The sequence below is a fragment of the Stigmatopora argus genome, chromosome 6, assembly GCF_051989625.1.
Source record: "Stigmatopora argus isolate UIUO_Sarg chromosome 6, RoL_Sarg_1.0, whole genome shotgun sequence".
NCBI lineage: Eukaryota > Metazoa > Chordata > Actinopteri > Syngnathiformes > Syngnathidae > Stigmatopora > Stigmatopora argus.
The window spans coordinates 8,202,132-8,229,366 of record NC_135392.1 but is presented as its reverse complement, the minus strand read 5'-3'; the positions used below and the strand labels follow the sequence as shown (position 1 = coordinate 8,229,366).

At 40.4% G+C, this 27,235-nt stretch overlaps 3 protein-coding genes and 1 non-coding gene across 5 annotated transcripts; 3 read left to right on the top strand and 1 right to left on the bottom strand.

Moving 5' to 3' along the window:
- Positions 1 to 1,142: 1,142 nt before the first annotated feature.
- On the bottom strand, positions 1,143 to 8,364 carry ccdc3b (coiled-coil domain containing 3b). The gene is made up of 3 exons (XM_077603354.1): positions 7,763 to 8,364; positions 4,127 to 4,301; positions 1,143 to 2,166 (listed from the first exon to the last, which is right to left on the bottom strand). Exons 1-3 carry the CDS (start codon positions 8,113 to 8,115, stop codon positions 1,882 to 1,884), a joined length of 813 nt encoding a protein of 270 aa, XP_077459480.1. The 5' UTR covers positions 8,116 to 8,364; the 3' UTR covers positions 1,143 to 1,881.
- Positions 8,365 to 8,905: 541 nt separating this feature from the next.
- On the top strand, positions 8,906 to 8,978 carry trnar-acg (transfer RNA arginine (anticodon ACG)). Its single transcript has one exon. It is a non-coding gene; the product is annotated as a tRNA-Arg (tRNA).
- A 548-nt stretch (positions 8,979 to 9,526) lies between these two features.
- Positions 9,527 to 14,495, top strand: vamp3 (vesicle-associated membrane protein 3 (cellubrevin)). The gene is made up of 5 exons (XM_077603684.1): positions 9,527 to 9,660; positions 10,949 to 11,027; positions 12,499 to 12,657; positions 12,786 to 12,837; positions 13,035 to 14,495. Coding segments are annotated over exons 1-5 (309 nt in total). The 5' UTR covers positions 9,527 to 9,658; the 3' UTR covers positions 13,052 to 14,495.
- A 1,188-nt stretch (positions 14,496 to 15,683) lies between these two features.
- On the top strand, positions 15,684 to 27,219 carry per3 (period circadian clock 3). Of its 2 annotated transcripts, none has more exons than XM_077601888.1 (22): positions 15,684 to 15,860; positions 18,462 to 18,843; positions 19,070 to 19,227; positions 19,522 to 19,640; positions 19,866 to 20,064; positions 20,619 to 20,670; positions 20,800 to 20,948; positions 21,095 to 21,173; positions 21,253 to 21,359; positions 21,461 to 21,617; positions 21,729 to 21,837; positions 21,931 to 22,059; positions 22,144 to 22,246; positions 22,328 to 22,439; positions 22,529 to 22,668; positions 22,743 to 22,907; positions 23,069 to 23,320; positions 23,396 to 24,279; positions 24,433 to 24,625; positions 24,984 to 25,170; positions 25,738 to 25,888; positions 25,972 to 27,219. In XM_077601888.1, the coding sequence occupies exons 2-22, from the start codon at positions 18,554 to 18,556 to the stop codon at positions 26,083 to 26,085; spliced, it is 3,849 nt and encodes a 1,282-aa protein (XP_077458014.1). In that variant the 5' UTR covers positions 15,684 to 15,860; positions 18,462 to 18,553; the 3' UTR covers positions 26,086 to 27,219. The 2 variants fall into 2 exon arrangements, with proteins under 2 accessions (XP_077458014.1, XP_077458013.1); XM_077601887.1 differs by having other exon boundaries at positions 19,067 to 19,227.
- Positions 27,220 to 27,235: the final 16 nt, after the last annotated feature.

Genomic DNA, 27,235 nt, shown 5'->3' with positions numbered 1-27,235 from the left:
AAGCTGACAATACCTTCAACAGGGGAGCTCACAGTATGGCCTACTTAGCTTGAGGTTGAGGTCTCGTTATCTCAGATGTACAGTAGGAGGGTAACCCTAAATATATTTTTAAGCATTCCAAATGTCTATATAAATTTCTCCTGAAACGTGGCCTGATATTCATCCAAAATCCCAGTAGTAAACAGTCTGCTTGAACTAATTTTAAAAAATGCACATTTTTCCATATTTTAAATGAAAATAAATGTTAAACATGCACAAACGAGGGAGGTAAAAAAGTGAGTAAGTGAACCCTCTCTTAATAAATGGTTTGACCTCACTTTGGCAGCAACAAAGCCAACATTTCCAGCAGTTGCAAATCAAATGGACTCAACCATTTTGGATGCATTTTGGACCATAGTTCTTCACAAAACCTGCAGTTCAGCAAATTTCCTCGGACATTTGGTGTGAATAGCTCCTTTGAGATGATGTCTCGAGTTGAGGTCTTAATAACACATCCGTGACATTCTTTTATCATCCCCCCAAGGATCAAGAATTATAGCCCAAATTTCTTCAAGGCCACAAAGAGAAAACAATCCAAAGAAAAACAGTCAGTACGTCCTATCTTTTACATGTGAAGATTTCTTACACCTCTGTGCAGTGAAATGCCGTTAGTTTTACCCAATGGCCCTATACATGTCTATTACATTCACTGTGCTACTCCACAAAAGAGCAATTTATCAGTTTCTGGTACTTTTGTTCTAAGGTGCTTTTTTTTCTTGAGAATTAAATTTCTTTGTGATTCTTCCAGTGTAACTGTCAGGATTATTACCTTATTACCTATCACTAACGGAGCCTTAAACACGTTAGTCGTGCCGAAGGGACATATTAGAGATGACATTATGAAGATTAATACGTCCACTGGAATTTATGACCCTCTTTGACACAGTTATCCTTGTGGCCATTAGATTTGGATGTGGTCAGACACTACATTAGACCGCTGGGCTGACAGATTGTAATGTATCAATGATAAACTTGTTAAAGTGAGCCTATATCAGGAAATTAGCAGCTGAATTGAGAAGGCATACAATGGGGAAAATATGTTGTAAAATATGTTGAGCATGTGTTAAATGCAAATAAATGAAAAAAAAACATGAGCTGATGTTATACTAGTTGGTTTATTCTTAATCAAGCAATGAAAGCATGGTTAATGCGTACAAATAATTACGGTAAGTTGACGGCAAAGCCAGCCTCCCAATTTTTTTCTATTTTTTTTTAATCTTATGACTTAGAAAAGGACAATCAAACTTTGACCACCAGTTCAAATTAAAAGATGCTCAGCACCGTTTTTTAAGGCCCTATGTATGAGTAGATTTACAAAAATATCAAAAAGGCTTCCTTGTGTGTTTTTACATAAATAATAATGACTAGTAAAAAAAAGACATAGCATCATGTGGACTCCTCACAATATGTGCTTAAAAACACACAACACATTTCCCTCATTTTTCACTCCAAAATATAACGGATTTGCATGACCAGCATACAGTCATGACCAAAATCAGATAACCGTGATCAAATGCATACGTTCAAGGTAAACATGGCAGTACTGGCACACACTGTGAGTGTTTGATGCTCATTTCAGAGCATTTAACTCGAATGTGTCACTGCAAACCAAAAGCATATAGAAAAACTTCACATAATCGCACTCATTCTTTCATTTCGTTTGATGCCATATTCATTAAGATTAGGATTTTTTTTCAACGTGTTTTGCACATGCAGTGCTAAAATCGCAGATCCTTATCAAGATGCTACACGATGATTTTTATGGAATATATCAAGAAGAGTGAACATATCCACATTGGCAAGACTTTGGGTAGCTTTGTCATTATGCACGGAAGTCAGATCTTAACTTTTTTGACAACGGCCTCTTTGGGGGGTCTCCTTCTGCCCCTGGGTAGTGTCCTGGTGAGGGTGCATTCGGGATGGCTTTGATTCGTAGAGATTCTTTAGGTTGAGCGTTTGTTGCTCTTTGGCCGTGTCTCGTTGGGCCTGTCGCAGCAGACGTTTCATGGTCTTCACCTTCTCCCTCAGGTGGCCGTTGGCCTTCTCCAGCAAGCGTACCTTTTGAGATAGCGTGCTCACCTTCTCCTCCTCCTCGAACAGAGCCTTCTGCACCGTGGAGCACAACAACTGGCAGGAAAAAAACACATGAATTTTACAATATTACAATCGACATGCACTTCATATCCTTCCTTCATTTAACATTAAGTTAATAGCATCTCTGATGATGTTAACTAATATTACAAAAGACCATCCCACATCTTTTCAAAGTTACAACATAAAAAAGGATATCCCTATTTTGCATACTGCATATGCTAATACTTCCATGTGGGCCATTCACGCACATTTCCTGACCCTAAAAAAAATTAAACTGCTAAAAGTTCGAAGGATGTGTTGAATGTTGCTGGTTTTTGGGGGCCATCACTAGTGGTTACATTTCCTCTTGCAATATAACTGTGGTCAAACACCATGTGGCATTACTTACACCCTACTGGGAAGTGAAAGGGCTATGAAACTTTATAACACAAAGGTTGGAGTGTAGAGACAGAACGATCACATTATATAAAGCACGGACTGTCCCTGATGTGCGGGACCAGGCGTCATTTTTAGATGAAGAGAAATCGTAAACAGTTTGCAGCGCTCACATCTTGGGAATGAAATGTGTTGACTGGCTTGGTGACTGATATCACAGCGGAGTGAAGCAATTTTGATACATCGCTTTCAGGGATGGAAAGTGAAATATATTGAGTGTATTTGCACCGTTTGTCACTGAATTGTAAACGGAAAAATATGTGCAAGCATTTCGTAAGTGTGAAGACATTTTCGGAGGGGAGATATCTATTGTGATGAATTTATTATTTTATTCTTTTTACACACCGCTTATCCTAGTCAGGGTCGCAGGGTGCTGGAGCCAATCCCAGGAGACTTGGGGTGAGAAGAAGACTATTTGCAATTCGAAACAATCACACGCTGCACTGAAATCAGGCAAAACAACCACTGCACCATCGAGTGGCTGTAACAAATTCAATTTAAGCAAATTAACTAGTTTGAGCCCTTTTGGAATTTGGTGTTGGATTTTGAGGCGAACACTTGAATTATAAATACTTGGATGTAAGGACATTGACCTGAACAAAGTATGCTGTATCTCCCTAGGGAAAGAAATCTGGAGCATAATTTAAAACCACACCAGATAACTGAAATCACGTTGTAATTACAATCAAAGGCCAGACCAACATCAAACGTTTGCTATTAATGGAAATGCAAACGGTGTTTATAATTTTCTTTTCTCGTGGTAGTGTTCTTCTTGCATGGGAAGTCGGCAAATTAAAATGATTGGAAACAGACAGAAGACCAAAATTGAGAGGGCATGTGCCAAATGTTAGTGCTTATTTGGGGGGATGAAGCAGTTGTGTGTCATTGGAAACTAAAAATATATAACAAATAACACAAAAAATGCTAAATATATGGTCTTTACTTTTATAATCTTGCGCCAGTTCTTTGGAAAACACAGTATTAAACTACACTTAAATTTTTAATTCTATACACTATACAATAGAACTATGTGTGGGTCCAATTTTATTGTTGCTTTAATCCTTCATACTCACAAATTAGCATAAAACGTGGTTTCATTCAAAGAATGCTTGGTTTGAAACAACTTTTTAACTATCATGTGTGATGTTGACTTGCAAGAGAGTTTGAAGTCAAATAGGTTGACAAGGTGGACATTATTTACTCTTGTTCGCATTTAACCCTTTCACGGACAGAGGCCATTACAGTAAACAGTTAAATGAGAATTTCTGATCATTACTGCAGAGTTGTGGATTTTTCCATAAAACATTGCGGCTCCTTTTGTCTCGCCAAACCTCGGAAAACCTTAGTCTGGTTTCCCAGATTTTGGACCATATTTGTCTTATACCACGTGTTCTCTTCAAACATAAAGCCATAATCATGAATCTTGCTGTGTGTCCCAAATCTAAACAATTGTGGCTTATGGCAGTATTTTTTTCTCTAAACCATTGTACTGAATCAGAGCGTCTTGTTCAATTATTTGCACATGGAACATGCTGGAGCTTTTTGGCTGTCTACATACCCTGCTATCCTCCTGAGCCTCCCACTCGGGGGTGTAGCTATGGACCAGAGTACCGGGTGTGCAGTTGGCAAACTGGAATAGGCTGGCAAACATGTGATGGTTGTCCACTGTGTCTGGAAAGATGGCATCCTGGAAGTTCACTCCATGGGGGACCATATTGTAGTTTTCATCCATCCTTTAGGGCAAATAAATTAAAAAATAGATTATATATTAACCACACTTTCACCTTTCAACAGTATCCAACCACATCAGATTTACGAGTGTGATTCATGTAAAGCAATGAGCTATAGTTCAAACGTAAAGACATCTGGAGTCCATCTCATTTTCTCAGAAGACATCAAAAGTCGGGTTGTTCCTACATTGGACTGACTGAGTGGATGTATGAATGTGTTGGTAAGGGTAAGTGTACACGACAAAAGTGCGGCATATGCGACACTAAAAAAACGTCTTCATTATTTGGCATCGTGTCAGTGTTTCTTTCTCCATCTGTTTGAGTTGTTTGTTATGCTTCTGACAGAATATTTAAGGGGTAACATATAGGCTAATGTTTTTACAGTGCACATGAGAACCAGCCAACACACTCAATCTGTCTCATTTTAAGATCCCATGTGAGATCGCCATTTGCATTCTTCTCCATACTCGCTGCTTATTCGCCACATCCTGGGAACATTTGCCCATGATTAATTAGAACAACTATTTTTGTCTCTCTGTGGTTTTGTTGGACAGGAAATAGTTGTCCAATGGAGCTCATGATGGGAATGAAGTGTTTATCTTTATTATTTCATGCCCAAAGAACCACTAATGTCTTTGAACGTCTCAGATTATTACAAAATACATTTAATTCAATTTTCTGAAATACGATTGCATTCATCTAAGCTTTTAAGCAGCCATGAAGCTTTATTTTTAGCAAAGAAAAATTTGCAATGGTCAAATATTCTGCACGTGACTGCAAAATACAGTAACCAGCTATACTGTGCATTTATATACATTAGAAGTACAGTCAAGTGGGTTTAATAAGATAAAATGTCAGCCTTGCATTTGATGAGTCAATCTACAAAAGCATGCTTATACTTGTGTGAAGTGAAAGTTTTTGATGTGAGAGTTTATTAATAAAAAAATGTCCATCTTAGAAGAAAATGTATGACTTTGTTTATACTCCACCATCACTATAAAACAGTATACATGTTTGTTGTGGAGGAATGGAAGAACCCCATGCAAAGCTGTATGGGTATTTGTGTCAATGCATAATATAGCAGTACAATACATGTTTACTAGACATGCCAATATGCTGCTCTTTGAATGTGAAGGATTTTATAGTAGAGGCCAAGTGACATTTTCAGGCTGTTTAGAATTGATTTGTACTTCCATGTTAACAAAGGAGGCCTTGTCTCAAGTTAATGTTTCTACATAATTCAAAGCTGAACTATATCAATTGTCTCTCACTTTTTCCTACAAGTGCTATCAATCTTTTGATATAAAATTCACTGAGCAAACAATACAAGTCAAGCCTCATTTGTTACTTTTGACAAGAATCAGATCATCAATAAAGGGCTGTTCCTCTCCTCTATCAACATACACATGTTGTAACCTCATGTTAGACACTTGATGTCGTATGCTTTGGAACGCAATTGTTCTTTTCATTCTGTTCTCATCAGTCTGATACCTTCAGTTGAAAGTTATTCTAAAACATGGGATGATTTTAATGTTTTCTATCAATGTCCCTGTCTGTTAAAAGGGCATTCGGACGTTTCGTCGAAAGACGTTTGGTCCCCGGACGTTTGGTCGACCGGACGTTTGGTAGAACGGACGGGGCGTCGACCGGACGTTTGGTAGAACGGACTCTCTCTTTCTCTCTCATGATTATAATTTTGAGAGCAAGAGATTACCTGGTTGCTCGCTTTCAACAGTAAACTCTCTCTCTCTCTCTCTCTCTCCCTCCCTCCCTCCCTCTCTCTCTCTCTCTCTCTCTCTCTCTCTCTCTCTCTCTCTCTCTCTCTCTCTCTCTCATAATTTGACAGCGAGCAAACCCGGCGACCAAACGTCCGGTCGACGGCCTGTACGTTCTACCAAACGTCTGTTCGACCAAACGTCCGGGGACCAAACGTCTTTTGACGAAACGTCCGGTCACGGTTAAAAGGCCTCCTTAGCTGTTATTTTCCAGAATAATTGCTGTTGAGTGGTTCTGAAGAAGAAATTGCATTGTTTCTCCAATTGTTATATGGTAAAAAAAGAGACATTGTAGCTCTGTACAGCTAAATTATCTTCAGATATGAGAGTGTGTGTCAGTGGTTGTTTGTCTCCAACCAATTCAGGGTGTACGCCGCCTATTGCCTATAGTTGGGTTGCTATAGCTGGGATAGCCTACAGAACCCCCCGCGACCCTCGGGAAGATGAACGAATGAATGTTTGGACCAACACAATAGTGGGAAGTAATGTGTTGTCTAGCCACAAGTTCACACATGTCCAGCTGTATGATGCATTAGAACAATGCACTGCTGTTGTTGGCTTTGTGCAGACCCTCATGAGGTACTGAAAAACATTACACACTACGAATGCTTTCCAGCACCCCTTCTCTATATCGGTCATCTCATCTGTGTGAATGAAAAAACCAAAATGTGATGGAAAAATTGGTAACACCTGTTTGTTAACGTAGCACATGCTTCTTATCATCCAACAAAGACTTTTGCCAGTCCTGGTTCCACAAGTAGTGAATTTTATCAACTGCCAGTCCACTGATTTTCTCTAAAGTATATGGATGGATAGTTTTAAAACACATGCTGCTTTTTTAAGTGTACCTAAACCATATTTGACAAAAAGCTGAAGATTTTCTTTCTTTTTTTTTATGACAAGGCAGCTCAATGTTGCATTGATTATGGACAAAGCTGCCAAAGTCAGCTAAATTCAGACGAGTCTATGAATGGCTTCAGGTTATTTAGGGATAAATTCTTAAGCATTTCTGAACCAGTATTTCACCGTTTTATGGTTAAAACAGGATGGGAGTCTCAAACTTGTGGCCCAAGGGCCATTCATGTCCCATGGGACAGAATTTAGCAGCCCCCACTTGACTTCCAATTATAGTATTTTACAATGCACGGGCAATAAACGGTATATAAATATTTTTTAAATGAAATGAATTAATTAATTGAAGCATCAATTGTGGGAAAATAATTATGTAGGCGAGTGGTTAGCGCGACGGCTTCACAGTTCTGGGGTCGAGGGTTCGAGCCCAGGTCGGTCCTCGTTGTGTGGAGTTTGCATGTTCTCAGCCGGGCTTGCATGGGTTTTCTTCGGGTACTCCGCTTTCCTCCCACATTCCAAAAACATGCACGATTGGCTGGTTGGACACTCTAAATTGCCCATAGGTATGAGTCCAAATGATTGTCTGTTTCCACCGATTCAGGCTGTCATAGTTAGCTAGGTTAGGTTCCAGCACCCCCTGCGAACCTTGCAAAGATAACTTGTTCCGAAAATGAATGAATCATGATTTAAATAGTAAAAATAAATATTTAAAAAACGCAAGCACTAAAAAGCGGTGAGTAACAAAAACAAATCTAAATAATTCATAATAAAATAGATAAAATGAATTTTACAGATTGTTTTTTTTATTTAAACCGTGTTGTTTTAGGAAAGACTCACTTTATGAAGAAGTAGTAATTGTTATTCGGCGTCACGCTGTAGGAGTAGCAGGAGAAGTAACCCAGGCCGGTGACGTTGAACCTGGAGCCGGCAGGGACCTCGAGCATGCTCCCCCACGCCTGATCGCACAAGAGCTCGATTTCGGCGGAGTAGAGCAGGTCAGCGTGGCTCTGCTGCCACGGCAGGTAGTTGTACGGCTCCTTATGCAGGGCCAGCACCTTGGCAAAAACGATGATCTCGGCCAGCTCGGCGCGGCACGCCTCCGTCTGGGGTCTCCAGTCGTGGGGCAGCTGGCACCCGGCGCTCCACTCCAGACTCGCCGCAGTCAGGAAAAAACACGCGATAATCCACATTATATCCCCAAAAAGGGAGTTTTAGCTGGGTGGAAATTGTCTTGCAAGAAACAATCCTGCTATTTTTTTTTATTTTGGGGGAAAAAAATACACAAACTAAATAACTCCTCAGTTGCGCTTCTGTGGTCTCCAACCAGTAAGAGGGATACCTGTAATTTTGGAGGAGGATTAGACTTCTCTTCAGCTGCAGCACCGGAATTTGCTCACACCTTCCAACACTTTTGTGGGCGGAGCAAACAATAGCCTACCACTGCTCACAATCTCGTATGGAATAAGTCAAATTTGGATTTGGTGACAATTACATTCTTAAATAAATAGGCACCAACTACTGGATGACGCAAATAGTCGTGGGGTTTCTCAACTGCGAAGATAGTTGGAGTGATTACGCCCTCTTGTGATCAAATTCCATAGTGTTGTGGTTAAACAATCGGTGGCCCAAAATGGTACTGCAACCAGGAGCAACATAATGTAGTATTAAATTATATATAAAGGCCAATGCTTTATTTTATTTATAAAAAAAATAATCTGACGTTGTATTGTATTTTTAAAACCCTGTTTTAAGAGACTTTACCCAAGCCCTCCAACAGGCACTTATTATTATAGAAAGCAGAATTGGGAAAGAGACATAGCAGGTATTTTGCAAAAAAAGAAAAAAAACGAGGGTCACCAGCAACACAATAGCATCTGTCCACATTTAAGACGCTATTTTTCAAACATGTACAAAAAAAACAAGGAACTCCACTTCCTTAAAATTACAATAAAAACGTGCGTGGACCTCCTATTACTCATCGGGCCAGTGGCGCAATGGATAACGCGTCTGACTACGGATCAGAAGATTCTAGGTTCGACTCCTGGCTGGCTCGAAATTTTGAACAATAATTTTAACCATCACATATGGAGACGAAAGAAATGTGCTCATGATCCAATGTTTAAGAGGCAACTTTAAGGTACGGACCATAAAACCATATGAGTTTGGTACATAAATGAATTTAAAAAGTGATTTTCCGATTATTTGTACGTGTTTTCAATGCAACTTGGAATTATTCATTGTTGGCGAATGAATGACGTCTTATTGTGTGGCATTCATGTACTTCTCGTAAAATATTTTCAAAAACAAAGTGGCGTTCTCATTTAAAAATATATATACACGTGTACGTATTTTATATCACTTTAACGTCGCTATGACATCATTCGTGTCCAAATCTGTGCAGAACGCAACACAACATCAACAAGATTGTGCACCAAGTACACAAAAATAATAAAAGCCATGCAACACATCTCCATCATTTGAAATGAAATCTTTTCATAATTATCCATTTACAAACAGGAGCGATAGTGATTAAAGTACGTCAGCCACACTAAACGATTTTAAAATGTAGTTTTGGAGTTCAGGGGGCGCTGTAGTTGCCTTTTTCACGGCTCGAAAGTGGGAAGCTCCGACTTCCCAGTACAACTGCAACGCAGCTCAAAATTGTTACGCCTTGGAACCTCGCTGGAAAAAAAATAAAACATCCGGTAAAGATCGGGCAACTTTCGCCACATAATGTAAGTTTTAACGATATAGAATATCTGCGTGCATTTTCTGGCCGGTTGTTTGATGGGTCGAATAATTGTAGAAATCTTGATGTTGGTTGTTTGGCGAAAAATGGGACGTAGCATACGCCCAAAACTTAGCTGCTAGCATGCAACAAGTGCTACCCCGTAATGCAGGAAATGTTCCCGTAAGTTCACTGCAAGTCATCTAGCGCAATTCTACAATCAAGCCAAGTCACTTTTATGATTTACTTAAACTTATTTTATGGCTACCTCATTATCCCTGTACTTGTTTCTCCAGTTCATCAATGAGCACCTCTCAAACTGTTAGCTTCTCTACGTCAAAACGATCATAACTTCCATAAACCCACTGGAAAGAATTGCAATTGACAAATATAAAGTAAATTCATAAAACAGATTCGAGTCTCCATCGTTTCAAGCGCAATAATGTTCAAATTTCAAATGTATTTACTACAAAATGTGTCTACTACCATAACGTCTCTCGTCGTATTTAATCGGTTGTTTAAGTTTAGCTTTTTAGCTCTTAGCCGCAAAAACTGTGCCAAATTTTCATCAGCACGAGTTTGCATCTCGTGATATATCGAAAGTCGCACGTTTACTAATCTGCACTAGTGATGGTGTGACACAGAATGCTTTTATTGTAGCTCGACCCTTTGCCAGAATAATCCTGCACTTTACCAAAGAGTTTATTAGCCAAAATCGTATAGAACAGTAATCCATAAAGTGTCAGCTGGGCAAGTATGTAGTATAACAACTATATCACTCTAATGATGTGTAATACAAGTGAGTACATGTATTAGAGTGAGGCTGAATCCATTCATTAATTTGTCATTAATAATTATTTTCGCTGACGATTTTCAATCAATCAAAACCATAATTGTAATAGCACTTTTCATGCAGAGAAAATGCAGAACAAAGTGCTTTGCAAATAAAGATGATGAAAAAGCAGTACAGCTGCCGAAGAGATACATAAGTGTGAACCAATATTACCATTGTATTTTGGTGGTGTTATAAATTTTGAAATACCAAGGAATAAGAGATATCATGACGTCAGCTCTTAACCCAAAACATCGCTACAGATCTAGGTTACATAAAACAATTTCGTTTGATATATATATATATATATATATATATATATACTTTATTAAGAAACTGCAGATGAGTGTGAAGACTATAAATGTGCAAAAAAATAATATAGTGTGTGTGTAACAGTACCTATATTTGTAGGAAAAATGCTATATATTTATGCAAATTAACATCAAATCTCATGTTTGTCCAGGTCAGGCTCAGTTCCAGAAGGGTCTGGTGCAGGGTCAAGCAACAAGCGTTTGCAGCAGACCCAAGCCCAGGTCGATGAGGTACGACAATAACTGCCCAGATGAAACTGGAGCTTTTCCCTTCCATGTTAATGAACGTCTAAATATGTGACATTACATCATTATTTGCAAAGAGGCTGTTGTTCAACCTGTTTTCTGCAACATACTTTATGGGATTCATTTGAATTATTTATGAATTATATTATGAATAGAAAAGTCAGTACACACCAATTTAATATGTTTTGTTTGTTTTAAAGAGTTGAGTGACAACGTTTTATACGCTACATTTACAGCACCGGGGATGACACCCAATTTAGAATTTGTGTGTGTTAATTCCGATATTTTTTTTGTTTAAAAAAAAAAAAAAAAAGTTGGGATAGCCAATTGTGTGATACCCTATGTAGATCATTTGGTTAACAAATACATATAACTTACTTTAATTTCTCAGTTAACACACCTTCCTCAACAGTTAAGTTTGTAAGCTCATCCTTCTTCATTGGTTTTCCATAGCACTTATCCCCACAAAGGTTGCGGGGGTGTGCGAGGTGTTCTAGCCAACTATGGTTATACTCCGGTATGCAAGTTGGATCAACAATCTTTAGTGTAAATGTAAAACTCTCAAGACAGTGATGTAACATAATTTTAGACCACATACAATTTTTTGCCTGTGAAAGTTGCCAATTTTCTTTGCCCTGGTTTTGTCATAAAGTGACATTAGTGCTGAGCCTCTATTAATTTCCTCTCACTGTCGTTGGGTGCCATATGACTCAGTGTTTCTTGATGAATCTTGAACAGAGTTGCGTAACCCTTGGCATTGCGTTTGGGTTTTGCCACTGTGAGAAATATTTTTACCGGAAAGACATTTCTTCATCTCAATTGAAATGGTTGAAAATGATCAAACATAATATGGCTCTGAAACCTCACGACAATATACCCTTCTCATTTTTATTTCCTCTTTTTTAAACTGAAATTAGCCCCTCGAGCAACGTCAATTTTAAGCATTTCATCACAGGTTCCAATTGGTTGCTGGTAAGTTATATAATCACTGTACATGGTTATGTAATGCTTGCACACTCCTCTGCACACTCCTCTCTGTCTGAGGGGAGTGGCACTAGTAGGGTTTGTGGATCAGTGGAACATGTGTTTGTTCTCTCTGACACTTGATGTTTGTTGTATATAGTGGTATTATGAGATTTGTGATTATTGCCTAACATACCTGATACGTTTTTCCCGTATTTTATACGTTTCTTGATCATTTCAAATGGTGTACACATTTGACATCGTCAGAAAGTCGTCCACTTTGGGGGAATTTTAGACTTTTACGTGTGCCTTTTGTGAATAAATATGCGCCTACATTTGCAACTCATTTTCTTAACTGGCCCAAATGTTGGCCAAAAATGCTGCTACCATTAACAAAAAAATATTTAAGTGGTTTTGAACATGTTATCGAAAGGGTCACGTTTTTGTAGCCCAAATAACTAATCAATTCATGAATTGTGGCGTCTGTGAACAGGTGGTGGATATTATGCGCGTGAATGTGGACAAAGTGCTAGAGCGTGACCAGAAATTATCGGAACTGGACGATCGAGCCGATGCACTTCAAGCCGGTGCATCCCAATTTGAAACCAGTGCTGCAAAGCTCAAGAGGAAGTACTGGTGGAAGAACTGCAAGGTGAAATTTTAATGCAATATAAAGTCGGACAAATGTGTCTGCAAAGCCATGTGATTAATTTTAAACAGAAAATGTATGGTTTTTTATAGTTTAACCCAAGTGTTATTTTATGTTTTTTTTACCGACAGATGTGGGCTATCCTGATAGCTGTCCTCCTGATCATAGTGGTCATTATTATCAGTGAGTATCACTTGAATCAAAATGTAATGTAGAAAATCTTTGAAGTCGTGTTGTCCTCCTAACTTTTGCTTAATTTCATACATGCATCATATAATTATTGAAGGGTTACTGTTGTTTTTTGTTGTTCAAATCATGTGCTAGACAGGCGCACAAACCTAGTAGTCCAAATTTGCAATTACTATTCTCTTTGGTTTCAGTCTGGGCTCGATCATAAATGAACGTCAAGCAGAGGAGTTGAGCAAAGAAGAGATGAGCAACATGCATCACTGAAAGGCACAGTGTCAGAAATCACATGATTGATGGCTTCTTAGTTCAATTTTTTTTGGGGGGGGAAGGAGAGAGGGTCTTCATTCCTTGTTCTGTATGTGTGCCAGCATGTGCCTCAGTTGAGGATTTGGGCAGACTACAAGCCCTACCTTTGCAGGTGCCACATACCAAAGATACATAAACTGATCATGATCTAATTGAATACAATTTCAGCCAATGTTACAATATTTAAACAAAAATGATGCCTTTTTTCCAGTGCTCTTAATAACTTATCTCAAAACATACCCCCATTGGCCTTCTCTACAACAACAAAAAATATGTATACTGGTAGTTTGTAAATTCCTCCTGTTTTTTTTGTACATTGTATGTGTCCTAACTAGCCAACAATGTGTGTGCCAAGTTCCGATGTTTGCTATTCGGAATACGTAAAATCTTCTTCGTGTGTTGTGCCTACTACCGAATCAATTTCGGATTTATTTTTACTCTTTGGGAGTATACTTCTGTGCTGTTTTACTTCTGCCTAATTTCAAGACACAGCTGGTAGATTGTATGACCCAATGCCGTAACTTATTTATATATACACTTGTGGCTGAGTTCTTAGACACCTAACGTTTTGCAGATATTTTGATTCTTAGGAAGAAAAAAACAATATGTACTTGATGAATTATGATGGAGAAAAATAAGTTATCATGAAATTCGGTTGTGAATATATATGAAATAATTCAAGTGATCTCATTTCAAAGACAACAATGGGGGTTTATGCCTCTGTTCATGTCATTGTCTCAGGAATGGCTTGGAGTGGTGTTACAGCTCTTTTTTGCTATTGTTAGTTATTAGTGATGGGGAATACAGCCTCAAACAAGCTACCGGGTAATTCTAAACTAAACAAATTCTGAACCTGTTCTACAAAGTAAGTAAATATAATGTGTGCTGTTAGCTTTTAAACTCGTAAATGGTTGCATTAAAATTAGTCTTTCATAAGTACTATGTATATGACCCTCGAAGGATTGTAGCATTTGAAATTTCCCCTAATTAGAAAAAAAAGTTCACTTTGGTGCTTTTTTGTTATCTCAACAGACAAACCATTATAAAGTGATTCTAAATGTTTCTGCTTCCCATTGAGTGATTTGTATGATTATTCCTTAACCCATAAGAGTCAGTTGTGCCTTCTAAATGTACACAAACATACTGTGCAGCTTACTTGGTTATACTAATGTATGCATAAAAATAGTCTTGAATGATCATGATGTCCTGTCCACTGCTGCTAAATCTGTGGCTGTTGGAGTTTGTAGAGAAACAATTTGGGAAATGACAGTGTGTAAGGTGCCAACACTGGATGATTGCATACCCTGCTGTGCTTCTGATTAAAAGGCTTAAATGATGTCTAATTAGTACTTTGTCACTGGGGTTTGAGTCATTTGTATATTCTTGCTGGTGGAAGTATAGTAAAGTAAATTTCTCAATTTGACATATTTACTCCTTGTCCTAACGCTACTTGTAAATTTAATTTTAATTTAAAAAAAACAATGTTAAAGTGGCAATACCATTTCAATCTTTTGATGCTGTTTTTAGATTTTTTTAAACATTTTGAATGCATTTAAATGCTGCATTATTTATATATGGTTTGGTTGATCTCCGTAAAAACCAAAAAGTAGAGATAAGCTTGACTGCATCCTCTGCACGCCTACTTTTGGGAGATGTGCTGTGAAGGAAGAGTGAAAATGGCAGATGATTACATAATAATGCAGTGACGTCATCCTGCGACACGTTTCAAAACCTATAGTTCGCAGAATGTTTTCATTCAGAACACAGCTTATTCTGATTATTTGCATGTTTTTTGTGGGCTGGCGTGGGTTTTATCCGGGTACTCCGGTTTCCTCCCACATCCCCCCCAAAAATGCATGGTAGGCTGGATGAACACTCTAAATTGCCCCCAAGTAGGAGTGTCTGTCTCTCTGTGCCTTGCGATTGGCTGGCAACCAATTAAGGCTGACCCCCACCGGCTGCCCGTTGTTAGCTGAGATAGGCTCCAGCACCCCCGCAACCCTTGCGAACCATGCAAGGTAAACGGTACCGAAAATGAATGAATGACATTTATGCTAATCACTATAAGTCCTGATGCTTTTGGTAAAAGAAAAACAATGAAAATAAAATTGCCTGAGGTAGATTTACACATTTTTTGGTGGTGCAATTATGGGAATTGTCACATTTCATATTTTAAAAAGATCAGAATTAACATGTTTTTGTGCAGCTTTCAAAAAGCAAATAAAACCTCCTCAATGCCCCATGAACCGATTGAAAGCCATGTCAAGTGAGATGTTTGGACAACTTTAATAACTTTAATGTGATTAAAGGTATCTCAAGTAATTCCTTCTGTAATGAAGAGGGACGAATGGATTGGCCCAAAATGTCCTGCGCACGCGCAGTTCGTCCCTATGCTTGTTTTCTCCCTGTTGCGTAACATGGAGGTCCACGTGAACCAACACTGTGGTTTAACAAACCAGTATTATGGACACACCCACTAGGGATGTTATGAGCCATTAGGAGAACACTTGCAAATTATGTTGACGAATCAGCGTGCACTGGGCGGGGCCATACTGAATTGGACTCACGTTGCACAACTGTGTCAAGAGCTCAGGAATACTAGGCGATTTAGCTTTGTGACTGAGACCTAAATAAAATTATTTTTCATCACGATCGTACAAACCGTTCACGGACAGATACATTCACTTGGGGTCACGAACACGGAGAAAAAGGTAAATATTTGTCTTAGTTGATTTTTGGTATGTTTTGAGGCATTGCCATTAGGCCAGCTAGCTAGCCGCCTTGTATACCTCCTCATAAATGTGGAAGTAAAGGTATAAAATAATGTTTTTTATTGTGTTTTGAAACCAAACTAGAGGGATCTCTGTGTAGACTTTCTTAAATCGAGCACGTTGTTGCGGCGACTGTTGGTTGTTCTCGGCGTGGAGCCAATAAGTAGCTAACGTTGAGTATCATGTCTGCCATATCGCAGCGGACTGTCAAAAATGAGTGCTGTTACGGTCTATTAAACTATCTAAATTAACTGATGTATTTTGACTGCGATCAAAATGAGCAAATCTAAAAAAAATAATAATAATCCGGACGCCTCAGTTAACCATTCCGGCGAAACTGCCTTTTAAGGATAATAAAATAAAGTTTGTGGGCTGTCAAACGTGTTCTTTCACCCATTCTTTAAGGAAAGCGTTTTGTAAACAATTGTAATAAGTTTTACTTATCTGTTGAGTTTAATAGATTTTTTTGTCATCTGCTAATTGGGTTAAGAGCCCTTGAACGTTTAAAAGGTGGTCCAGTTTGTTTTGATGTGGTCTGATCTTTCTTATATTTTTGGCTTTTTTTGTTGATGTTTGTAAAAAAGTAATAACAATGCGAATTTACTAGTCCATAAGGATCTGTCTTGAAACAGAGAATAATGTCATTGTAACACCCTTGAACTAATGTGCAACATAAAATAGTTACGGAGCACTGGTGATAAAAAAAAAAAAAACATCCTACATAATTCTAGGATTCACACATGAAAGCTCACATAAACAAGACAATAACTTGTACCATTCACAGTGCAAGGAATACGGAAGTGGGTATGTTACAATCATCACAGATCATCAACTTGTGGCTTGCAAGCCGCAGGTGGCTCTTTCATTCCTCTCCTGTGGCTCCTCTTGCCTTTGACGAACATTACCATTTGCCATTAGGATTGAAACCCCCATTTTCTCTCGTAGACTGTTACATGTTGCAGTTAGGTACCTACTGAAATGTTTGAACATAAGTACTGAAAACGTGGACAGGCTGAGAACAATTGACTGCCTAATGTCTGCGTTGTAGCAAGAAACTCTGATTCTTTGTCAGATCTGCCAGGACTCTTGGGGCGGCCTAAAACGTGGGTAGAGTGACATCACCTGTAACATGTGCTTTATCGCCTGCCCCTCCCACCTTATAAGAACTCCTCACGCTGTCAGTGGCTTTCCGCCCAGCACAATTGCAGCTTCTTCATTAATTTTGCCATCGCATGACTGGGCTGGAACTGACACCCGGAAACCAGCTCACTGTGAGAAGGCTGCTAAACACTCTTACATAGTGATAAGGAATAAAATGCAAAAACACATGAGCCACTAATGGACAAGCTTTCGAGGCATGTCTTGACTAGCTGTTGAGCAGCTAATATTTCACTCGCCCGAGTGCTGTCTGCAACTACAAATTTGTTCCCTGTCACGTTCATAAGTGATGATATCTTTTAATACTATCTTAGAGTGCTAAAAGAAGTTCCTTCATTTTTAATAATCCCTTTCATTCCTCATCAATCAATCCCCTTTATTTAATCCCTTATATTATACAACGTGCAACGATTTAGTTTTACCTTTTGGCACCCAGCTATTGCAATTTTGCCATACCTATATGAAGTATGAATGTTAACAAAAAGAATAAAAAACTTTTTTTGGTTGAAATGTGATTTTAGAGCTAAAATGTTAAACCCAGAATTTCACCTTGAATTTATGTCATTTGTAAACAATTTAGAAAGCTGAGTGTTGTGTTAACATAATTTTTCTTTATGGATTTCACATACACAAAGCACCCTAAATTGGAACTCATGATGGTTATATAATACCAGTTGCCTGCTGGGGGTTAAATTCGATCTGATTATAATCAATCTTACAAAAAAAAAACGTGTTCAATTTTCTACTGCTTATCTGAGATTGCTGATTCAAACACTTTTTTCATGATCACTTTAAAAAAAAAAATCCCTAACAGGTGGAAAGTTGTCAACGTGTAGTGTTTGCATTTGCTTGAAATACAAGCTTGTTTTCCTCCTGGAATTTTCCTTATATTTTTTCTTTTCTCTAGTCATTGCACTTGTTGAAGCTGGATCACCTTCTGGAAAAAAATAATCATGCTTAACAGCCTTAAGAAGCAATTCACCTTACACCAAATGATCATTTGGTTTAAGAGGCCTTATGAGCTATGCTGCGGTTTGGCGTGATGACAGTTTGAACAGCAAATATTTGCACAACTTTAAATATATGTTATCCCTAGAAATTATGTTCAAAAATAATCATTGTATAGTTGGAAATCAATTATGTGTTAGGCCTTTGGCACAAATAAAAGTAGTTTTAGGCTCATTGCCCAAGACTCGATTAGGCAATGAAATTAAAAAAGCAAAGCATTTCAGGGAAAGAATGCTCACATGTGTAAAGACAAGTTGGATTGTCAGAATGAAAATATTTGCTAATGCATAATCATTAATAATTGGTCCCTGCCAATTAAACATGAGATATCTTCTATTAAAATTGTTTTTCTTCTTTCATATTTGTCCTGCTCAGGACAAACCAACCTCTCAGAATCCTACACAAATGAAACGACTATATGATTATATGAAGACCCTGGGTTATCAGTGTTATTGGCGAAATTGACAATGATGTATGACCAAAGAGAAGAGATGCCGGCTGGTGAAATCGGCCCAGATGGGAAGGAACCTGTGATACCATCAGTCACAGACGAAGATGGCAGGAAAGACCGGAAGTTATCGAGACAACATGCCAGAGGGCGTCAAACTAGATCTGTCAGCGTTCACGAGTGCGGTCCTTCAGGTGGAGAACCGCAGCAGGAAGACGAGGAAATGGCTAGTGGATCGCACGGCCTCTCCTCCCCAGACAACCACAGTACTGGAAGCGGCACAGGATCCACCTCTGCTTCTATGAAGAGGTATATTGACAATTCTAGAACTGCTAATGTAGCTAAAAATCACTTTAGGCCACTAATAATGCAATGTTTCATAAGGGGCCGCTTTTACGCTTAATGGTTAAATCATCCTAGGAAATTGAGCAATCTCTCCCCACGCCAGGCTCAATTATTATAAAACCCAGCAATATCCACAATGTTCTGAGGGCCCTCTTTTTGTTTGCTCTTTGTGTGTCTGTTTGTGCAGCAGTGTGAATACAGATGGCAGTAAAGGTCAGATCCACAAAGATATGAAGAACACAGTGGCTGAGATGAAAAAGAGACTGCCATCTGACAAACGCAGCCGAAGCAAAGCCAGCACGGTGGAGGCTTTGCATTACGCTCTCAAGTGTGTGAAGCAAGTGCAAGGTAACCTGCTGCTTCATTCATTGGCTCCCAGTGATGGTGACAGGCGTCCAATCCACTTGAACTGGCAAAGCAGTTAAACATCCGTTCATTGGACTGTAGCTTTCCCTTTTAAAATGGATTGGACCCCTGCGACTGACACACTAATTCAAACTCACCATTGATGGATAAAAAGAGCCAAGTGATTGGACGTCCATCAATATAAATGGCACTGAAACAAAACGAAAAAGTTGATACTCAATTAAATATCTAATTGTAGGCTAAGTCTTTATAATGTGCATATGTTCCTCTCTGCAGCCAATAGCGAGTATTACAAATTGCTGATGCGAAATGACCAGGAGGTGAAGAGCAATGCCACCGTTTGCACTCGCGAAGAACTGGAGAGAGTCACCTGTGAACACCCTCTTAAAAACACGGTACACCAGCTAAAATTTACCACTCATTTATTTGTATTTTCACACCAGTCTGCACTTTGATGCTGCAATGAAAATGATCTTATCCTGTTTTGAGTCTCATTGTAGCTGTGCATGTGTCCCTTATTTTTGCCTTATGCCTGGTGTGTGAGTGTAAATGTGTTTACTGCTTTTGCGTGTGTCTGTGACTTTGGTTGCGTGTGCGTGCATTTCTCTGTGTTTTTGTAGGACTCCTTTGTGGTGGTGTTCTCCCTGTCGAGCGGCCACGTTCTGCATGCCTCCGAGCAGGCTGCGAGTATCATGTGCTGCAAAAGGAAATTCCTTGAGTCAACCAAGTTTGTGGAGTTGCTTCTCCACCAGGATGTAAATGTCTTCTATTCTCATACGGCACAGCCGCATCTCCCGCCCTGGACCAACTCGCACACCGGTATTTCTGATATGTTTATTTTTATTTTTTATTTATTACATTTTGGGGAGGGGACCACAACCAAGAAGAATAGCGGTGTTATGGAGAATGGGGGGAAAACATTTTGCACCAAACAAGCATGAAAAGCTAATACCAGTTTTTGGGATCACCGTGATCTGGTATCGTTAATGGCAACAGAAACCGTTCAATAAAAGAGCAATTACCACTAATTATGTCCATTGGCAACATGATTGAGTGGAAAGAGCTTCTTGATGTCACAGTATCTCTTACAAGCTAAGATGGAAAACGGGTCACCACATCCCGCAATATTGAGCACAAAGCAACTGGAGAAATGTAAGACGTGTTTTCTATCGGAAAATAGTGAAGAATATAGCTCTTACCGTGCAATTAATGGAATAGTGAGATTCATGAGATTCTCTAGCTCCTTTTTATTTGCCATATTTATAGTGTTGCATGCCTACATATATTTTCTCCTGTCCTTAAAAGTGTTTGCACAAGACTGTATTTAACTTAACAGGAAAATTAATGATATTTCTCTGTTGCTACCTCCACAGTGGGAGTTCTATTTGACTCTGCCCAGGTCAAGTCTTTCTTCTGTAGAATCAGGTCAGTGTTTAAACACAGGATTGGTGATTTGTAATAAATAAATGTAACAAAGCTCTTGTAGAAATTATATGAAACGGCAGTCATGCAACTGTTGTAAACAGTTACATTTAAACCACGTTTGTGTTTCAGAGGTGGCAAAGATCGCGAGGGTGAAATGCGTTACAATCCATTTCGCGTCACACCTTACCTGCTGAAAGTGCAGGGGAAGGAGAACAGTGGGGAGAAAGAAGAGCTCTGTTGCTTGGCGTTAGCCGAACGGATCATTTCAGGATATGAAGGTAATTCATCAGCAACACCTACACAACACATGCAGCTTTACAGTAAATGTTGTGTATAAGTTTATGCCGGATGCCATGTAGCAGTAATGTTATCCACTGAATTTACTTGTGAGTCTCCATCGATGGGTGCATTATTTACTCCGCAGCGCCTCGAATCCCCACAGACAAGCGCATCTTCACCACCACCCATTCACCTGGTTGTGTGTTCCTTGAAGTAGATGACAGGTAATATTTTAAGAATTCCCTTAGTATTACAAATATTTAAATAGCATATACATTCTGCTCCTATGGTGATGTTCTACAGGGCAGTGCCATTGCTTGGGTACCTTCCTCAAGATCTTATCGGCACATCATTGCTAACAACCATTCATCCAGACGACCGTGCCCTCGTGCTGTCTATGCACCGAAAGGGTAACGTTTGACTTCCTAAACACGCTCTCTTAGACGACTACAACTTCAAAGTAGTATTAGTTTTTGTATTTGTTATTTCATGATGATACCTTTTTACACAGTGTTGAAATATGCGGGTCAGCCACCGTTTGAGCATTCGCCCATTCGATTGCGCTGTCAGAATGGAGACTACATCACGTTGGACACTAGCTGGTCCAGCTTCATCAACCCTTGGAGCCGCAAGGTGGCCTTCATCATAGGACGCCATAAAGTCAGAACGTAAGGGGGAAAAAATGAAAAAAAAGATCACAAACGGTGATCGGAGAAGGTGGAGAGTTAAATGTGTAAAAAGACTCATGCAGTTGTTGTGCTTGCTCGTCTTGTGTGTAGGACGCCACTTAATGAGGATGTGTTTGCTGCTTCCAATAAAGCGGATTTAACTGTGACTCATGAAGAAGTTAAAGATTTGCAAGCCAAGATCTATAAGCTCTTTTTGCAGGTAGTTATAGAAATGAGTGCTTTCATATACCATCCATTGCTCAGAAAAATCTTAAGTCTTTTGTTCACCATTAATGAGCCTTTTTGCCCACAGCCTGTCCATAACAATGGTTCCAGTGGTTATGGTAGTTTAGGAAGTAATGGTTCACATGAGCATTACATCAGTGTAGCTTCTTCCAGTGACAGCAACGGTAACTTGTGGGAGGACTCACACCGGGAACCTGTGAGTCACATAATCACCACGTGCTTACTGTGAAGCTTCAACACTGCCCCCAAGGTTTATGACATTGTTTTTGCTTCCTGGCAGATGACTCTTCAGCAAATCTGTGCAGATGTGAAAAGAGTCAGGAATTGGGGGCGGCAGACTTATTTTGATTCCAGCCACAAAATTCTCAGTCAACCTGCCCCAGGTAGGCCACGTAGGGCACAATGTCTCTTCTAAGGATCTGTGGTTTTTATTTGAATCTTAGTTTCCATCACTTCTTCCATAGCACAATTGCCTCCGATAGTCTCCAATCCTGAAGAGAAGGAGCCTGAAGAAAGCAAGAAAACACCACACATTCCCTCCTACCAGCAGATTAACTGTGTGGATAACATTGTTAGGTACATGGCACCCTTGCACCTTATGCATTGACTTCCCAAACTCCATGTTCTCCATTTTTCAACTGTTTGTCTTTGCCGGTTTCATCCAGATATTTAGAGGGCTGTACTGGACCAGCTCTAAAACGGAAGAGTGAATCTCACATCCTAGCCACTTCTTCTTCCTCATCCTCTACCACTGAAGATGACAAACCTGCCAGAGCCAATGACCCGACTCAAGCTGCTTCAGATGGTAAAAACATGTCTCATGTGGGATAGTGGAATGTTAATGTGTTGTTTTTCCTGAAGTCTCTTGTCTCTGTCCAGTGGCAATGTTGGAAAGTGAGGTGTCAGTCGGCCCAAGCACAGCAGCTGTCGTTGGAGCGCCTCTGACAGACATCACCATGTCTACTAAGGCAATGAGTGTAGTCTCTGTCACCAGTCAGTGTTCATACAGCAGCACAATTGTCCATGTGCCGCAACCTGAATCAGGTATGTACCCTAAGGATGTTGTGGGGGTCCAGGCTCCCTGTTCTCCTGAAAAATGCACGTACACGTTCTAAAATAAATGTAAGACTGAGTAAACGAGCAATCGTAATTGTCATAATGATGCTAGAATTCTCCCTGTTAACATGATTGATTTCTCTCAAAAGAGGCGACAGCCCTAGAGGATGTGCCAATGGGAAGCGAGCCCACTGATGCTGCTCTCGCCGTGGTCCGTCCTGCACCGAGCCCTCCCCCTGAGGAGCGAAGGTTTGTAGGCCTCACCAAGGAGGTTCTTTCAGCTCACACCCAGAAGGAGGAGCAAGAGTATGTGGACCGTTTCAGTAATCGCATTCTGCAGAGCCCCTACAGTTTCTATCTCCAGCTGGACAACAGCTCAATGGCTCACTCCAAACACAGAGGTGTGTACGCATGAATGCTAATGAACGTTTTTTTTGCACACTAAACTTCTTCCAAACCATCTAAATTTGCAACAGGTGAGTATCCACGTCCAATACACGTGAGTGGGCTGAATCGCTCAAGAAGAGTAAAACCCAGACTTAGGCGCCCCAAACTCATGGGCTCATCAGATAGCTATGCCTCTCCACCTGGAGCTTCTCGTCGTGTCCCAGACTCCTCATGGCCCTCCTCCGAATCTTCCCAGCTGCATATGGCAGCGCCATTCAATCAAACATCTTCACTTCAAGCACCAATTTTTCCCATGTTGGCGACCCAACCGGGCCTAGCGCAACCGCCTAGATTGCACCAGCTACCTGGAGCCCCTCCTATGGTGGTGCAGCCCCCTGACCAGACCCAGCTCAACTACAACTTTCATCTTATGCAGCAAAACCAGAACCTGCCAGGCATGCAGCATATCCAAATGGAACCCATTCAGAATCTGCAGAATGTGTCCAATTTACACAACATGCAACCGCTAGTTCCAGGCCAGAGTATGAATTCCTTCATGGCGCCAGTTATGGCTGTCCTCCTACCCAACTACCCGAGTTTCACTCCAGGTTATCCGTCAATTTACCCGGCCCCAACTGCCTCCATGCTGCCCCAAGCTCCCATCACCATGGCAGGGCTCACCCCTGCCGCCCAATTCCCACAACCCCAGTTCCCACAACCCCAGTTCCCAGCTCAGCTTGTGCCACAACATCAGCCCTCTCCAGGTCCACTGCTCGGCTCACCTGGAGCTTGTTCCTCTGCGGGGGAGGAGGAAGAGGAGACGGCGGACCCACGAGCTTTGTTTTCAAGCTCACGCTCAAGTTCACCACTTCAGCTCAACTTGCTACAGGAGGAACTGCCCAAACCAAGTGAAGGACAGAGCAGCATTGGACACAACCACACAGAAAGCCTTCATGAGGCGGGTGGCAATGAGGTGATCACAAAAAACATGTCTCATCACAAGTAACACGTTTGCCTTTAGCACAGATTCCGTTTTCATTCCGCAGGTGCTTTTCACTGTCGCAATTTTTGTGTACACTTCTCTCAATCAGTTTATGGTTTTGACTTAACATTCTCGCTTCTCCAGGGAAGTCCCCCTAGTGATTCTGTGAACCATGATGCTCAGTCAACATCCAGTGAGCTGCTTGACCTCCTGCTGCAAGAAGATGCACGATCAGGGACAGGCTCTAATGCTTCTGGATCTGGATCAGGAGAATCTGGAGGCTCGCTTGGATCTGGATCTGGATCTGGCTCCAATGGAACCTCTACCTCACACACTGGTGAGAATCCCAAATTGTTTTATTTGTATTTATTTTTTACTTCTGAAGGACAGTGGAAAGGTAAAAAACAACCATAATCACCTTATTTGTTCTATTTGACTTTGAGGTCGCCTCTGACCCACTTTTAATTTTGTATTCCAACCTGTCGCATGATAAGCTCTCATAAATATTTATTCATTATTGCTGATACCTGCTACTGGTGAATTCATAAAACTATAATCAAATAACATGTTAAATCTTAAACACAAGTCCAAAATTGACGTGCTTGTGTGAATTCTCTACTATGAGCCTGGAAAGAACAACTTTTCTGCTCAGTGGGTGGCAGTGACTGATTCTCAGCTTCTTTGTGACCCAAAAGGCAGTAGCAACAGCAGCAAATATTTTGCCAGCAACGATTCCTCAGACACCTCCCGCAAAGCCCGCAAGAGCCAGGAAGCACCCGCAGAGCACCAACATAGCTTCGACAATCAGGTGGAGAGCTCGCTTTGGAGCATGATCCAGCACACGTCAGAGCATGTTATGATGACTTACCAGATTCGTACCAGGTACACACACAGACACACACACACACACACACACACACACACACACACACACACACACAGTTCTCTATCTAGCATTTTTGATTCCATTGTAAAACATAGACTACTACTCCCTTTTTATTTTTGGGGGAGTTTTTAGACTAAATGTTTTATGGCAACTGTTTAAGGCCTAAAGGAACATTCAATCAGTTTTTTTAATGGGAAAATTATTGTTAAATTACTCTATTTTTTGCATTATAACGGGCAACTAAAAGACTTCCATTTTCTCAAAAGCCGGCAGTGGGCCTTATACTATTGGTTAATCATTGTATGAGATTCTCTTTAGCACAGCACCCTCTATTGGATGTACAACACCATCCCCTATGACTACCCTAACCACCACTACCACCAACCACTACTGCTACTATTACTACTACTGGGTCTTATAATCCGGTGCGCATTATGTATATATGAAACAAATTATAAGATATGCCACTAATTGAAGGTGCACCCTATACTCCTGTGTGCCTTACAGTGTGGAAAATGTTGTAAATGATGAATCATATATTTTTGGGTTGTTCGTTCCTCCAGGAACCAGGCTGAGGTGTTGGCTGAGGACAGGGAGAAGTTGCGAGGGCTTCAGCCTCTCCAACCTTGGTTTAGCCAAGATCAGCGAGAGGAGCTGTCCCTTGTCCATCCATGGATCCAACATCATACCATCCCTTTAGAAATAGACACCCAGGTGGGAATGCATACATCACCCCACAATCTGTCATTTCTGCTGCTTTTCCCAAACACCATGACTAATATCGCCATCTCCCACAGGGTTGTGTGACTTGCATCGCCGGTGCGGCAGCAGGCCAATCACCTGCGCCCCCAGACCCCGACAGCTCTTCCCCTTTGGAGGTTTTAGAGCCCGATTCCATTATAGACACTTGAGAGCTGTGACCCAAAAAGAACCATCGACCTTTGATAAATCCCAACTTGCTTCTTGTCTGACCAGGCCAGAGAATCCGTTCTCTGTGTGTTAGTCTAGCTTGATTAGGGGAAAGGGGGGGAAAGAGAGATGGGCATTTAATTTTACAGGTATATAAACACTCAGTCAGCCTAAAGTGGGACCATGACTGTTATACCTCTCATGATGTTGTTTTAAGTATATCCTCTGGCTTCTTGATGCCTTTTTCAAGATGGCCCCCAAGGTTGCCGCCCCCTAAACACTGCACTTCTAGAGGTCCGGTGTGAAATGTGACAGAATGAAGACCATACCAGCCCGGTTCAAGTATCAGAACGCACATGACCCTTGCTTCTGTCAGTGGATTGCAGGATTTGGAAGGATGATTTTAGGGAGCGGATCTCATTGTTAACGCTGATGAGCACTGTGTGCACAAAGACATTGCAACCCCAGCTTGCGCAACACAAACTAAGCACTTGTTGTACACGGTGTACACTTTGTACAGTACACGTACCACATAAACACTTTCAGTGACGTAATGTCACACCATGGTGGACACATGGTAAACTGTTTTGAGATAGTTGTTTGGATACAAAGAGACGTGCAGCTTTCTGTCAAATAGTGCTCTCAATATTATCGGTTCAATTGCTACTGAGGTGTCATCTGTCAGTATTCCATAGGTTGATTGTCTTTGTTTGGATGCCAGAACAGCAGCAGTCACAGGGATGATCATTTCAAGAAGACTTTACAGCCCCCTCTGTCACTTTGCCCTCAAATTCCGCCCTTTCTTAAACTCACTGTACTAAGTACAAGTGATCTAGGAATTGCTGTTATATTCCTTATGCGTGTACGCTTGAGTGTTTCCACTCGACTTTGAATGTTGTAGCTAGTTATCTGCCGCTCAAAGTGAGCGTATGACTACTGCTTCCTTCCATACAGCGGCCGATTTGTGCGAAACCAAACTGGTTTACTTCCCGATTTTAGGTTGAAGATATATCAGTGTCATGTTTTTGTAGGAGTGATCAACACAACTTCACAGTGTACATAAAAGCCATTTGTCTTGAGTTCAGGGACTGTTTGTGACACAAAGGAATGAATAAATGAAATATGATGTCTGAGCATTTTTGCTTTTTAAAG